The 14284-nt window shown below is 44.6% G+C and overlaps 1 protein-coding gene across 3 annotated transcripts; it reads left to right on the forward strand.

The window, feature by feature from the left end:
- The first annotated feature begins 65 nt into the window (after positions 1-65).
- On the forward strand, positions 66-14092 carry STRA8 (stimulated by retinoic acid 8). 3 transcript variants are annotated; one of them, XM_080595739.1, is made up of 8 exons: positions 66-386; positions 2083-2158; positions 3591-3675; positions 4081-4233; positions 6892-7174; positions 8476-8552; positions 10312-10423; positions 13810-14092. In XM_080595739.1, exons 1-8 carry the CDS (start codon positions 198-200, stop codon positions 13882-13884), a joined length of 1050 nt encoding a protein of 349 aa, XP_080451865.1. In that variant the 5' UTR covers positions 66-197; the 3' UTR covers positions 13885-14092. The 3 variants fall into 3 exon arrangements, with proteins under 3 accessions (XP_080451865.1, XP_080451867.1, XP_080451866.1); XM_080595740.1 differs by lacking the exon at positions 66-386 and adding an exon at positions 434-1759 and having other exon boundaries at positions 13810-14091; XM_080595741.1 differs by lacking the exons at positions 10312-10423; positions 13810-14092 and adding an exon at positions 8975-10272.
- The last annotated feature ends 192 nt before the right edge of the window (positions 14093-14284 follow it).

Here is a 14284-nt window from a genome sequence, read left to right on the forward strand (position 1 = left end):
CGGAGGCCGCAGCCCGCGTTTTTCCCCTCGCTCCCATTGGCCGCCGCGGGGCTCCAGCCGCGCTCCCATTGGCCGCCCGCCACGTGCGCCACGTGTTGCTGGGGGCGGCCGGGCAGAGGCGCGACGGTGGCGGGCGGGCGCCGACCCCGCGGGCAGGGCGCTGCGGTCGGCGTGCCCGTGGTGCCCGGCGGCCGCCGATGGAGGCAGCGGGCGGCAGCCCCCGGCTGTGTGTCAGGCTGCGCCCCGGGCACCCGGAGCCGCGGGAGCCGCAGCCCCGCGCGGGGAGGAGACGCTTGTTGCAGGCGCGCCGCCAGGCAGCGCTGGCCGGGCTCTTCGGCGTCCTGCAGGAGGCTGGGCCGGCCTGGGCAAAAAGCTCGGCCTCAAAGGTGCGGAGCACTGAGCGCGATTCTCGCCCGTTGCTGCCGTACGCACGTGTTTACATGAGCTATATCCATTGGGGTGGCCGCCGTGCCTTCAGGGATGCCAGCACACGCGTAATTTCACTCCGGGCAGCTTTCCCGGATCCTTTTTTCTTTGCGGCTGGCAGCTCGTCCTGAGCAAATTACTGGCTCTGCGGTCTGGGTCACGGGCTTATCGCGTGGCTCGTCTGCACTCTTCTTACGTGGTTTTTTTTGCAGCTTCCTCCTGGTCGTGTTCTGGAGACAGATCAAGGGGTCCCATGATTAAACTATCTTAATTTCACAGCGTTTCGGTATGGAGTTGGAAGTAGTGAATTTAGGGACAGAAGTTGTTACGGGGAAGAAAGTAACTCATCTTTTGAAGTGCATTTTGTCTTTAAGGCACTGAAAAAATAAGGCAGAAAAAGAAACCTGTTAACTGGCCTCTTCTAAACTAAGAAACTACTTAATCAAAAAAAAGGTTTATAAAGAAGAGATTAACCAAAAGTGCTACTGAAAAGGTGAATAATACTGTGCCCAAAGCAGAGGAAGAATCATCAGGATTCCTTTTCTTCACAGCTCTGCCACCAACCTGTTTAGATTGGTTACTTCCAGTTTTCCAGTTTGTAAAATGATGGTTTAAGATGGTAATCATGCTTGTAAAGTGCCTTTAGGTTCTGAGCATGCTAAATGCTGCTCTGTGGGGCCTGTGCCAACCAGGCCCCTTACCTCTCGTGAAGTTTGAGGTAAGAGTTCAGTTTGCCATGTTCTGAAGAAAGTGCAAGTTAGGTTGAAGTCACCATAACGCCGGAAACCAAGACTAAACAGGTACTTGTTTTGTCTGATCTGACCATAGTATCTTCACATACCGGTTCTTGGCACTGCTGTTTCATAGTATCGTGCCCATCGCATGACTTCTGGGATCCAAGGAAGATCAGTATCTTCAAGGGCTTAAATACAGAAGCTTAATCCTAATTTAGTGTTTAATGCCTGGCTGGAATATCTGGTTTGAAAGCTCTGCAAGATAGACCTCTTGTCCATGGTGACTGGATGTTCTCTCTGAGCATGTAAATCTTGAAATGTTTTTGAGATGGGTAGGTATGTTTAAAGGCATCGACATACATTCTTCACTATGCCTGCTATAAATAATGAAGGAATGATTTGCAGTGTTGAAGTTACTCCAGTTCACGGCAGCGTAGTTGAGAGTAGAACATGGGAAGGGCTTCTACTGAAACCCTCATCAGAAGTGAATGGTAAAGTCTCATGCCTTAAGTCAGCAGACATCCAACAAGACATGCTGCAGGCATGGTATTTCTGGACAAGCTTCAAGAAGGGAATGGTCCAAACAAGAACAGCTGCTGGTGAGAGATCAGACTGAAGTAGCAAATGTCTATGTGACTCAGGATTATGTTAATGCATTATATAACGTATCTATATTATAGAATATTTATATTTTATATTTAATTTTGCACTGCTCTTGGTTCTTTCCCCTTCTCATTAGGGTATGGGAAGCTGGTGAAACAACACAGTTGTTTCCTCAGAGACGTCGAGATAATGAAGAAAAAGTGGGGGAAAAAAAAACACTAAGGCATGTTAAAACATGAATCCAGTCAGAGCAGAGAGCAGTCAGTTCTGATCTTTTTTTTTTTGTTTTGTCTTGTCTTGTTTTGTTTTGTTTGTTTAGTATCAGGTTTTGTGTAAGGCTAAGAAATACATCCAGGAGCTGGAGCAAACCTTGGGTTCTTTGCTGAAGATGAAAGGTACTGCAAGCATTTGCCTGGATGTGGTTTTTATTTCTTTGTTAAATAGAGGCGGGTGCGTGGCTGCTCCCATTGAGGATCAGACTTCAGTGTGACTATTTGTAGCAGTAAGTAAGGGACAGCACAGTGTCTATCAACCCACTGAGCACTGTACCTCAGAGGTCCCCAGTCATTCCTGGGCCACGCAGAGGAAGGAAACAAGTGATGTCTGCTGTCCCACAGCAGCAGGCAGCTGGGGCAGGGTGCTGTCCGTTCACCCCACTGCCTCCTGCCCAGCCAGCCTGGGGCTGGCGTGGGTCCCCAGGCTGCCTCTGTGGGCTCCGAGGGCTGCAGGAGCGTGTGCGCTCCCAGCCACAGCACAGCGGGAGTCACAGCTGCCACAAGCACCCAGCACTGCAAACCAAGCACAGCCAGAGCTTAAGCTTCAAAAAGCAGCATCTGGTTTGAGTTACAGGAGGAGCAGAGAAGAATCTGTTGAGAATTTGCTCACAAAAGTGTAGGAAGTGGAAGCCTTTAGTTACACGTTTACTCCAGTAGAAACAGGTAAGAGATGATGTGGGTTTTGCTTTCCCTTTCAGCTGGGCAGGTTGTCTTCACGCACTTCTCCACTGCTGCTGACATCGTGCAGCTCTGGCACGTGCTGGTGGCAGTGGAGGGAGGCAGCTCCCACTGCTGGGCTTCGCGCCCTGCCAGTGTTGCCAACTGCTTACTGGTGCTGGCCACTGCCTCCAGTGGCAGCAAGTAGGACTGGGTGCCGATTTGGTAGAGGCTTTGGACACGTTTTTACATCCTTTCAAGTCTCCAAAATATGGTCAGATAGAAGAAACACGTTGCTATTCATGCAACTTGCACCTCCAGTAATTTTCATCAATTAAAAGTCATGGTGCTTAAAGAATCAAACTCCTCTGAACCCACGTCCTGGGGTAACATGTAAAAGTCACAGGCAGAAGGAGTAGTTTGACAGTGCAAATCTGAAGGCATCACAAGCAGTGGGGCTGGTTGAAGAGAGTTCTGAGGTAAACTTCCCCTTTGATTTACTTACATACAGGTACAATTCATACTGTTGCTGAATCACAGAGTTGGTTGTCAGGAGTTTTTATGTGCAATTTGCTCATTACATGGCAATCGTGAAATACTGAATTGACTGGTACTTGCCTGGACTTCTGATTTGCTAGTTGCTTTCACCATCAGTTCTGTCAATGTTACGAAGACAGCATTAGATTCTGAGTTCCTCAATGCTCAGAAACTCCCAGTAATGCCAGTTTCATTGTAGGAGAGGCAGAGGGGTGTTATTTCACATCACTTTTGTCTAATGAAGAGCTCTGGCTCGTGAAGGACCAGTTGTTAGAATTATTCTGCTTGATTGGGATTGAGGATGAGAGGGAAGCCAAATGCTCCACTGATATGACAGTTACTTTTCTGCTGACAACAGAGTCCTTCAGTCTGGAGGAGGGGAACCCGTCCAGCCTGGAGGAAGTCAAGGAGGAATATGTCAAGAGGTACTTCAACAATCACAGGTAAGGGCTTATACTAATCAAGGAAATAGGATAATACTTTGCATTTGCTTCCATTCCAGCATCTCTGAGCCTTTTTGTCATTGTTACTGAATTTCCAAGCAGAGGCCTTTCATCATGAGGAAAAGATGAAGAGATTTCACGTGGACCTCTCTAGTCCCACGCACTGCATGAGCACTCTGTGCATCTTGTTGGTCTCATTTCCAATCAGTGCTTGTATTCCTTTAACCTCCTGCACAGCTTGTCTCCACCACAGGCCTAGTTTGCTTGCAAAGCAAAAGGAGGAGGGAAAACCAGCTTAGGAAGAATGGTCCTGGACTCTGGACTCTGGAGTGACCATGACAAGGATGTTATTAATCCAGTTAAGAAGTTGTTTATTTGGCTTTTTTTCCTGTGTGTTCTTTTCAGCACTGCGTCACCCTCAGGAGCTGTGAGTGAGAGTGATTCCACCATCTTGTATTTGATACAAGAATGTGAAAAACAAACAATGGAAGAGGATGGGAAGCCAGTATTTAGCCAGTACCCAAGCACTTCTTCCCCAGAGCTGGTGGAATTTGAACGGTAGGTGCACCCCAACTCGCCTTCATTTTTTTCATTTGCATTAACACTGCATCCAGTCGCTGCTGTACATGAAACCCCCCTGGAGCCTGCATCTGCCTTGCAGAAGCCTTGTGCCAGCAACTTTGGCCCTGTTGGCAATGAAGCTTGAGCACCTCCAAGTTCCCTTGCCCATGGCTGCCATGTGAATGGACTCCAAGCAACCTGTCAGCCCCCTGCTCTCCCAGCCTTGGAAAATCCAAGTGGATTTTTTCCACCCATTCTTAAGAAAGAGGGGAAAAAAACGTTCAAGTGTGTCAGTGCTCTTCTAGAGCTTCACCACGATAAATTTACGTGGTTTCTTTTGTTTTTTTCATTGAACTGGTGTGTTTTTATAAATTTCTCATTGGATTATTCATCAAAACGAGACTGCAGCTCTGCCAGCAGATGGCACCAGCCTACCGCTACTGTGCCTGCTTTTGCTCCTGCGAGAGCCAGAGATGGCTCTGGTAAGGTATCATTTGCAAGACCTTGAAATGTGCTGAATCAAGCTTTTTTGGGGGAAGGAAGCCCTACTTCATCAAAGGCTGCATAACGGAGCCATAAACACTTGTCTTTCCCCTTCTTCACTGACAGTGTAGACCAGGGCCTTTGTAGGGCTCTGTGGGCTCTGGGCACTTACCCTGCTGCTTTATTGCAGGCTGCACTTGGTTCTAGGCTAATTCTTCTCACAAAATGATCAATGACAACATGCATAAAATAGTAGGGAGACTTCAGCAAACAAAACAGCTTCTTGGTGATAGTCTGGTCGCGTTATTTGGGCAGCATCTGAAAGACATTGAGCTTCTACAGAGTTTTTCCTTCTAGCCACGTCCTGCAGCTACAGCTGCTAGGACTAGGCACTGCTCCGTCCTGTGCAAAGTGTGGTTGTGTCCTTCCAGCTGGGAAGGAAGTTGTTGAGTCATGGTTAGTCCAAGGTTATTTTCTTTAGCAAGCAGTCTAATGGTGATTCGTGCTTTGTTTGAGAAACTCCAGAGCCTTCGTTTGGAGCTGTTTGAGAAACTGCTCAGAATTCTTGGTGAGGGCAGCAGCTGATGTGAGAACACTTATCCCCCTTATGGTATTTGCCATAAAAATGTTGGAAAATACTTCACAGCATGGAAATTGGAGGTTAAACATGTTTGTGTGTGGGATTATTTTATATTTTCAATATTGGTTTACTAAAACAAATATTTACAACAACCAAGAGACAGCTCTTTGGAGTTTATTTCTTGTTCAGTAGTTGAGTTAGTCAGGAAATGTGCCTGACTGGGACATCTTCCAGGGAATCATCCTGAGCCCAGTAAAACTTAGTAACAATGACTGCTGTTTATAGAGCTCTTGCTTTTTGCTCCTATGAACTTGTTAGTTTCGTCCAAGAGGCTCTAATAATCTAATCAACATAAACTAACCTTCAGTGCTGCTTTCTAAAGTAGGCGTCATTACCCCTGGTTCAGTGTGCCACACGGTGCCAACAGAAGAAGCAGGCTCTTCCTGTGGTTTGGTCACCAGGTTGAAATTACAACATTAATGTTCAATTGGCAATTTTATGATAGACATCACAGAAGTCAGTGTCAGATGTAAAGTGGAGGAAACTGAGCTCCCATGCCCAGAGTCAGACCTTCCAGGCCCAGGATAGTCTCTTTCTGTCTGCATGTGCAGTACCTAATGCATCAGGGTATGACCTCAGCCAAGAGTTTATGAGTACTGCAATGCCAGTAAAAGTATAAAAAGTGACTTGCAGTGCAAGAGCCTCAGGATAAAAAAGCAAGTATGCAAAATTTATGAAATGCCAGAATGAGGTTTGCCTCTGCAACAAGTACAGCCCGTAGCAGCCCGGAGCTTCTGTTCTGAGGCAATCCTGCTGAGGCTCTGGCTGGAGCCTGCCTTTTGCAGATGAAATCTTGGCAGAACAGCGTTGCTAAAATCTTCTGGCAGTGTTGGGCAACATTCAATAATTGTATGAAGTCTTAGAGGGAGAAGTCGGTGAAGTAGTCTCGAATCACAGCTACTCCCTGCTCTCCTGATGGTTGTGATCGCATGACAGGATCTTTCTGGGTAACAGCTACAACAGTCAGGTAGGTTCAGCACAGCAACTTTATTAGACAGGTCTATTGAGGTGTCAATTCAATTGTTTAACAACAAACGTTGCACAGTAGTTACTTATCTGCAAAGTCAAAGTTTAATTGCTAATCTGAGGTAATGTTAATTATATCCTTGGCTTACCTCCCAAATACCAAGCAGTCACTCAGTCCCTGGGAAGATTCCTTAACTGGCATCCTGAGCTGAAGGGAGATCACCACCTCTGCTCTGAGACCAGCTGGCTCAGGCAGGAGTGCTCAGAAGGGCTCGGTTTGTCAGCATGGTTTATCTGTTGTCGTCTGTGGTCCGCTGTTTCACAACGGTTTGTTTTGCTTTTAGATCTTCTAAAACTTGACATGAGGAACTGCATCTTGTGCAAGGGCGAAGGTCATTTCCACCACATACGTTGCAACAGCTCAGCATTGACTATGGCCAAGGTTGCGACTGAGTCAAGCCTTTGGTGTTCTGCTGTCACTGGACGTCTTGTCCCTCCACTCTGATTTGCAGCAGATGGCTGCGTGATAGCTTGGTCTTGAGATGCTCCTTTTCCTTTCCTTACAGGTACCTGTATGTTTATAAGCACACAGTAGACCTGCTGATAGAGCATGGAGTTGTTTGCACTAAGGAGGCACCTCTTCCTGTGGTCTCCATGGCTATTTCACACCTCTGGCAAGAACTTTCTGAAGAAAGGAGAGACAGCATCTTGCAGTACTGTAGCCAGAGAGATTTCCTCCTGGATCCGAAGGCTGCTTGCCAAGAACCTGCGTGCACTGATGGTGACGTGAGGGACAGTCAAGGTAACAGTGAGGAAGCCAGTGGTTCCTCGGTCTCTACACCGGAGGAAGTAAGTGCTCAGTAACACACATCCTCTGCTTCTGAAACCCAAGCCAAGTTGCTAATTGGCACTGCAGCTTTTAATTGGAGCCATACAGTAGTTGTAATTAAGCTTTCCCAAGACCACTTGAATGCATATGTGGAGACAATAAACAGTCTGAGTAAACGTCTGCATCAAATTCTCTCTTAGTAAGATATAAAGCAAGCTCTAGGAGTGCTGTGGCAGTAATCCTGCTGGTCTTCACTTACCCGTGGAGTTTCTGTGCTAGGCAACAGTTTAAAGTTTGCTCTAACTTGCCCAGGAGTCAGGAGAAGGAAGGATTATACAGTTGCTGTTCTTTGCAAGTCCTCCAAGGAGGACACGTGAGCTAAATCCAGAAGAAATGCCTGGCTTCCCAAGAATTGTAGTGTTCCTGCCTGCTTTTTTTTTTTTTCCCCTGGTAATCAAAGCACTTGGTAGCCAAAAGAAAGTATTTGTAGGCCAGTTTCAATGATACAGGACTAGTGACTGCCCATTCCATGCATTTCTGCAGAGCCAAGAATTCAGCGACTATGTAGGCCAGGGCATGTGTTTAAAAAAAAAAAAAAAATCAAATAGCAGCCAACTCTTCCTAAACTGTTCTGGAGCTCTGATTACTTAAGCAACTAGCTGCTCAAAGATGTGTGTAATTTTACTAGTTGCAAGGGAAGGACAGAGGTTCACCTTTAGCAGATATGTGCATTGCATTGATGAGCTCTTTTTGAGTCACAGGACGCTTAGGCAATTCATTTTGCTGACCTACTTAACAAATGTCATGGGGATGTTGCACGTACAGTACTTTCTGGCACAGAAAGTGTGTGATCTACATTATGGCAAAGTGAACTAATGAGCTTATTGGTCTGTCACATGGAGAATCCAAACTCCTTTGTAAGCCAGACCGTACACTGGAATTGGATTTGTGGAGAATGGCTGATACAGCTGAGATCCCCAGCCATAAACAATGCAACAGCCTACAGTCAAGTCTGAAAAGCACTGTTAAAATTCATGCTTTTACTGATGTTTTGGGAGATGTAATGCAGGTCTAATTCTTGGAGGTTGAAGCACAGGCCTAAGGGAACGGACTAACCTTGTGTTCCTAGTCATGAAATATAGCTACACCTCCTTATTCCTGTCTCCGCAAAACCTTGTAGGTTTACTGTAGCAGTAAACATACCCGTTAAATGGAAAGAAGGAATATCATGCTTTTAAAGACTTAATTATTAAAAATTATGCCCTAGGTAAAACTGTTTAGTGGCTGGATATATTGACATTCAAAGTGTTTTCTCTGACAGGTAATGTTTGAAGATGCGTTTGATGTTGCTGCTGGTTTCCTTGACACAAATGAGACTCAGGGAACGTCTAGCCAGAGGTAAATTACAAACCCACCCCTTTTATGAGACAGAATAACTTAATAGCCGACAGTCAATACTCCACAGCAAGTTTGCATGGAATAAGTCAATAGCCTAATTCTCTTTTTTATGCCTAACTTTTAGTAGATGGTTAAAATAGTAGCATGCGGCAATTGTGCTCACAATAGTACTGTCTCTTAAGGTGTATGAGTGAAATGATTAATAAGCATTATAGCAAAACCAGGAAGACTCGCTTACTGAGAGTGCCCAGTCACTTTGGGGTAACCAGGGCACTGTTAGTGACTCTTTCTGGTAAATCCAGGAGTCTTCCTTCTGGATAAATGGATAAACCCTTCTATTTTTTTTTCCTCCACTCTGCATAGCTTTACATCTTTCAAATTACAAGATTTTTAATGTTTTCCTTTTCTCTCTCACTTACCAGGTCTATGAGGACCATAAGGCATTCACTGGATAAGTCAGCTAATCATGAACTGTACTCTCACTTAATGAGACAAAAATAATATATTTTTTAATAATGTCTCTCTTAACCTTTTTCAAGTACTCTAATTTCATCAGAAGGAGGTGATCAAGCTAAAGTGCAGTTGACCTGAGCAGTAACATCAAAGAAACACAAGACCTATTAAATAATAATAGGTTTTTCCTCTGCAGGTCAGATCACAGTTACCTAGGAAAGAACATGTCAGATACAAAACTAGCATTGCCTTTGATTTTCCCATTAGACCAAAGAAAGAAAAGGGTTTCTTTCCTCAAGAGGAAAATCACATTGACTCCTCTCTTATGTATTCTTGCTGCTTAGTCTCAGTTTTTTTTTCTCTTTCCAAGTAGTGTTTAATCCCTTTTTTGACCCAGTTTTTACTTATTTTTCCATACTTAGAAATGCACACATCTTTAGCATGCATCTTCACTATTTCTCCCCAATTCCTTTTTGCACTTCCAGAACAGCATGAATGGAAATAACGTTGTTCAGACTGTTGATCAGAATACTCCTGAATACATCATACGGCTTTAACAAAGCATGTATCCACTAAATGACATTGATTAGGTCACAATTGCTGTTTGCTTTTGAAACAAGTATTCGTTAATACTGCAATGTATTACCATCATCTTTGCAGTCTTGTTTTAGCCCCAAACTAGATTAGTATTTCAGTAGACAACATTTATCCTGTTCCCTTCTTTTTCCTATCACCCTATGCCTTTTAATTCCAGACAGAGGTGTGGTGGCAGAACCTTGTAAGATCCCAGGGAGAATATGGAGGTGAAGTGCAGAGTGATTATCTGAGCTTGTTACCAATGTTGCCCATTACCAAACTTGCCAGTGACAGCTGTGTCATTTCATGACCACGTTTTTATTGTGTTCTCTCAAAGACTTTACAAAAGAAGACAGTATTGCTCCTCTGAACAAGCCTACAAAATACTCTACTAAATAGCCATTGTTGCTCTCTGTTACAAGGGATGTATACTCTTCCCTAAAACAGTTACCACAGCTGTAATGCATCAGTGGATCTCTTTGTTGTGACAGTGGCTTCTTGTACTGCAGTTCTGTTCTTAATATCTTCCTCTCATTTGTTAGACAATATCTCCTCCCTACATACACCTCCACTCCTCCCTATCTTTTATACCCATTGTCTTTATTATCAGGTTTGTCTTGAAAACAACTTGTCTTCTTTAATTTATAAGTAAAATATGGAGGAGGGAAAATAAATAGGAGGAGAAAAGAGGGAACGAGACCTTAAACATAACTTTGGGTTCCATTTTCAGTTCAGCATTTGCAAGCTACACTTCTGAAAATCCAGAGGATGACCACAGACTCTATCTGCAGATCACTGACTTCCTAAAAAGCCTTTTCTTTGCTAATGCACAGTTTTGCCAGGTAAGCTTTGCCACAGGGTTCCTTACAGAAGGAGCAGTCTGTTTCTGTCACTGTCAGGAAGGAATTTCTGTTTTCCATGCTTCAGATCATATTGTCCAGAATTTCTAAAACAAGAGCTTGGGGTTTATCACTTCAGATGTGTCATTCCAAAGGTCACTAGGATTGCCTCTGTAAGACACAAGGTTTGAGGTGTCATTATTACTTAGAATCTTACTAAAAATCCAAATTACATGATTTTTTTTATTATTATTGTTTTATTAATTGAAGTTGCAGGTTGAAAAGCTTGAGTGATCTCATGTAAGCAGGTAAAGCTGTGCCTGCTCTCTCCATAACTAAAAGCCTCTTGATTCTGAGCTCAATAGGGACCAGCTTGTGCTTTGTCTTGATGCCAGGTTCCCTACCCTCAGCCCCTGTCTGGCAGGCCTTAAGAGCAGGGTAATTATGCTCTTAAAAGAGAACAGCTCTTAAAAGAAAGCAGCTGCTGTGCTGTGCCTTACCCTCAGCCTGCTGTTGCAGGTTCACTGAGCCAGAAGCCTTTGTATTTGCAGTGTTCTTCCTCCTGTTCTTGTCCTCCTGCCAAGGAGGTATCTGAGATCTCACACATGGGTAGAGGACCAAAAGGGAGAGATCCCTCAGCAAGAACATGCTTGTTTGGGCTCAGAGTTGGTTGTGCCTCTGCAATGGCCACTGTTCTATCTTTTTTTTTTTGCTATCATTCAGCTTCCACCTGCTCTCTGTTACATGAGCAGACGTTCCTTTAAAGAAAACAATGTTTGTGATGAAGGGTAATTGAGACCCAGCCCCCACCCCCCACCCCCAAAAAAAAAAACAAAACACACAAAACAGAAACTAGTATTACACCACTTCCTAAAACACTCGCATAAAACTCTCACATAGTTTGGTTCCCACTATCTCATGGAGATATTAGCACTAGAGGGGGTTCAGAGTATGGCAGCAGACGCAGCAAAAGCTATTAAACAGGAGCTACTAGAGTAGGGCTCTTCAGCAAAAAAGACTGAGGGGTAGCATGAGAGAATTTTGATCCTAAATGGATTTGGTACACAGAATGATTGTTCATTGCTGTAAGACCAGAAGTAGAAAGCACCCAATGAAATGAAAACAACATAGTCCAATCAGGCCATTGACAGTATACCTGAAAGTCTAGATACAATTGCCAGCTCAGAACCTCCTCACAGCACGGTGTGCCAGAATGCAGCAGCACGTATTATGGAACAGAGCATGTTGTATGCTATATTCTTGCACTTCTTGTCTAAACATCCACTCCTGGCCATTGTCAGAGACAAGGCGCTGATCTACACAGCCCTTTGGTCTGTGAATTACTGTGTTCTGCATGAAAACAAGGCTCTTCCTGTGTTTATGTAAATGACCATGAACTGAAGATGCTTAGAAAAAAAAGATCAACTGTAGGCAAGATAGAGTATTTTTGAGTTGTGGTTGTCATGCCTTGATGCTGCTTTTGTCCTCCTGCTTGGTGCTGTATTGTTATACGGGAGCCCAAGCCCATCTCACAGCTCCCAGACTGTGGCATGAGTGGTAGTGAAATACAGCAGACTGGCAGTTGACTGAGAACTGCACATCCAAAAGGAAGTAAAAGACTGTGCACTTTTTTTTTTCCAGTACCTTTGGGTTGTCTGTGATGAGACAATAAAAAGGGAGTCTGAGCAGAAATCACCCAGGCTAGAGCGTACTGATAATATGAAGGTTGCAATCTGTTTTGGTTTAGATAACTGCAGTACAGCACATCTAGAGAGCCCTGCCAAGAGGGGAAAAAAATACAACTGACAAGAGTTTTTTGTTTTGTGAGCAGAAATTCTGCTCTGTCTCTGAGCAAATAGTTGGAGGCAGTTAGGGAAGTGACTGCTGAGTGGGCCTAGGGAACATTTCAGCTAGCTTGAAACACTAACTCTGGCAGCAGCAGAGAGCTCAGTGTAGGCTACACAGCTTAGCCCAGAAATTGGTTTACTCAGGGCTCTGGAGACTCCTGGACTTGTCTGGGTTACGAGACAAGTAACTTGCTTACCTTGTGGGTGTCACTGAGTCCCTGCAGACTGTTCCACTTCTCCGACGCGGTGCCAGTACACCAGCCCAGGAGTCTGGGCAGTGCTGGTGGCATGGGTTATCCCGAGGTAAGTGAAGTCCTGATGCACTGTGCACACACATGGTAGATGATACAGAGGTGGGCAGCAGGTAAAGTGCTAAGGCAAGGTAACCAACGTGTACCCGACTAAGTGTGAAAGGCAGCCTGTGGTCTCCTTCCCTCCCATCTGCAGAGCTGGTGAGGTGACGCATTTTATTGCTGCTCAGTACATGCCAGTTCTGTGTTATGCCATTTGCAGTTAACTATCCAGGTACAAAGTATTGTTGGGTTGTGCGCATCTGCTGGTTTGTAGTCACAGCTCCTCTTGAGCTACGGCCCTGGTGCTCAGGGCTGCCAAGGTCACGCACCCCAGTGATGTAAAATGCTTGAGAAAGAATCACACAGGAGGAGGGAGGAAATCGTCTGGACAAAGAAAGGGAGTGCTCTTAAAAGGACATTGGCCCAAAAATGACAACAGGAGCATGGAAGCTACATGGTACAGAAATATTGCTGAGCGTGGGAATAGTTAAACAATCTTGTCAGCTGTCCAGAGCTGTTGTCATGAGACAACATAACAAGAGATGCTAAGCAGTAAAGGCACTAAAAGTTTATTTGGATTGAGGTTCAAAGTTTTTAAAGTATCTAAGTGGAAGTCTGCTTTTTTTCTAAATTGTATTGAGTACCTTTGCATCTTCAGATGCACGCTTTCTTTTAAAATTACAGATTTTAGATGAGTCATTTTGCAAGCAAGAGCAATTTAGTGCTCCTTAAGCTATACATTTTATAAATATCACCTATTTTTAAAAGCAGCCTTTCCCTGACAAGTCTTGCATCAATGCAGAAGGTGGACTGGATTGATTGCAGACACAAATGCTTTCATCTCATAGACTTTGATTTCTCAAGAGCCACTTACGCTCTGTAAGCTGGTCAAGAAGACCATTTCCTTCGATTGCTAAAAGCAGCAAAGCCTGAAGTCAGTAAAAGTTAAGGGCTCGAGGAAGCTCTTGTATCTTCAGAGCCTGTTACGTGATATGTTTGCTACCACAGTCAGTAACGTAAGTCCAAATGATGTAAATAGAGGCAGGGTGAAGCCCTGTCGTTTTTAGAGTGAAGTTGGTTGGGAATTTGAGACATTCTTCGTCAGGCACCTCAGGCACTTGACTGACAAGCTGCTGATTCAGGGAGGCACATTAGCTGACACCTGCCAGCGCTTGACCAACCAAGCACTTCGAAACACGATCAGCTCCTGTGCTTTTTAACCTTACCTGGCTTTGGGGGGGCGTTTCAGGAAGAAGATCTTCAGTTTGATTATGAGACTGTGATGCTGAGGTGCACTGAGACCTTCGATGATGAAGATTTGTAAATAGTATCTCTGTTGGCTAAAGTTTTGCCAAGCACTGCTGGATACACCAGTCATGTGAAGAGCCTGCACCTCTTTCGGTGGAGCACCTTTCCAAGCAGAATGGGGAGACACCGTGTTAAAATGGTTTGTTATTGTTAACTTCCCTTCCCTCGTCAGTGCTTCTTGACATACCAGTTGAGCAATTTATACTTTTAAAAGTTCCAGATTTAAAATGTTTATAAAATCTTAAGGAATATTTTTGTCTGTGGCTTTTTAATGCTTAACCTCACTTCACAAATATACTTGAGGCATGTGATGTTTGGTGACCTTGCCTAGCATAGGCTGTGGAAGAGATGCAGAGAGGGCACGTCACTGGCATCCTACATATCCCAGACTGCAACCTGCAAAAATCATGAAGTGC

This window comes from Anser brachyrhynchus (genome assembly GCF_964034855.1).
Source record: "Anser brachyrhynchus genome assembly, chromosome: 1".
NCBI lineage: Eukaryota > Metazoa > Chordata > Aves > Anseriformes > Anatidae > Anser > Anser brachyrhynchus.

Bases quoted from the DNA above. Each gene is read 5' to 3' on its own strand.
- STRA8 (XM_080595739.1), top strand. From the start codon at position 198: ATGGAGGCAGCGGGCGGCAGCCCCCGGCTGTGTGTCAGGCTGCGCCCC. The intron at 2,159-3,590 runs GTACTGCAAGCA...TGCTGACAACAG, and splicing joins TTCTTTGCTGAAGATGAAAG to AGTCCTTCAGTCTGGAGGAG. The intron at 3,676-4,080 runs GTAAGGGCTTAT...TGTTCTTTTCAG, and splicing joins AGGTACTTCAACAATCACAG to CACTGCGTCACCCTCAGGAG.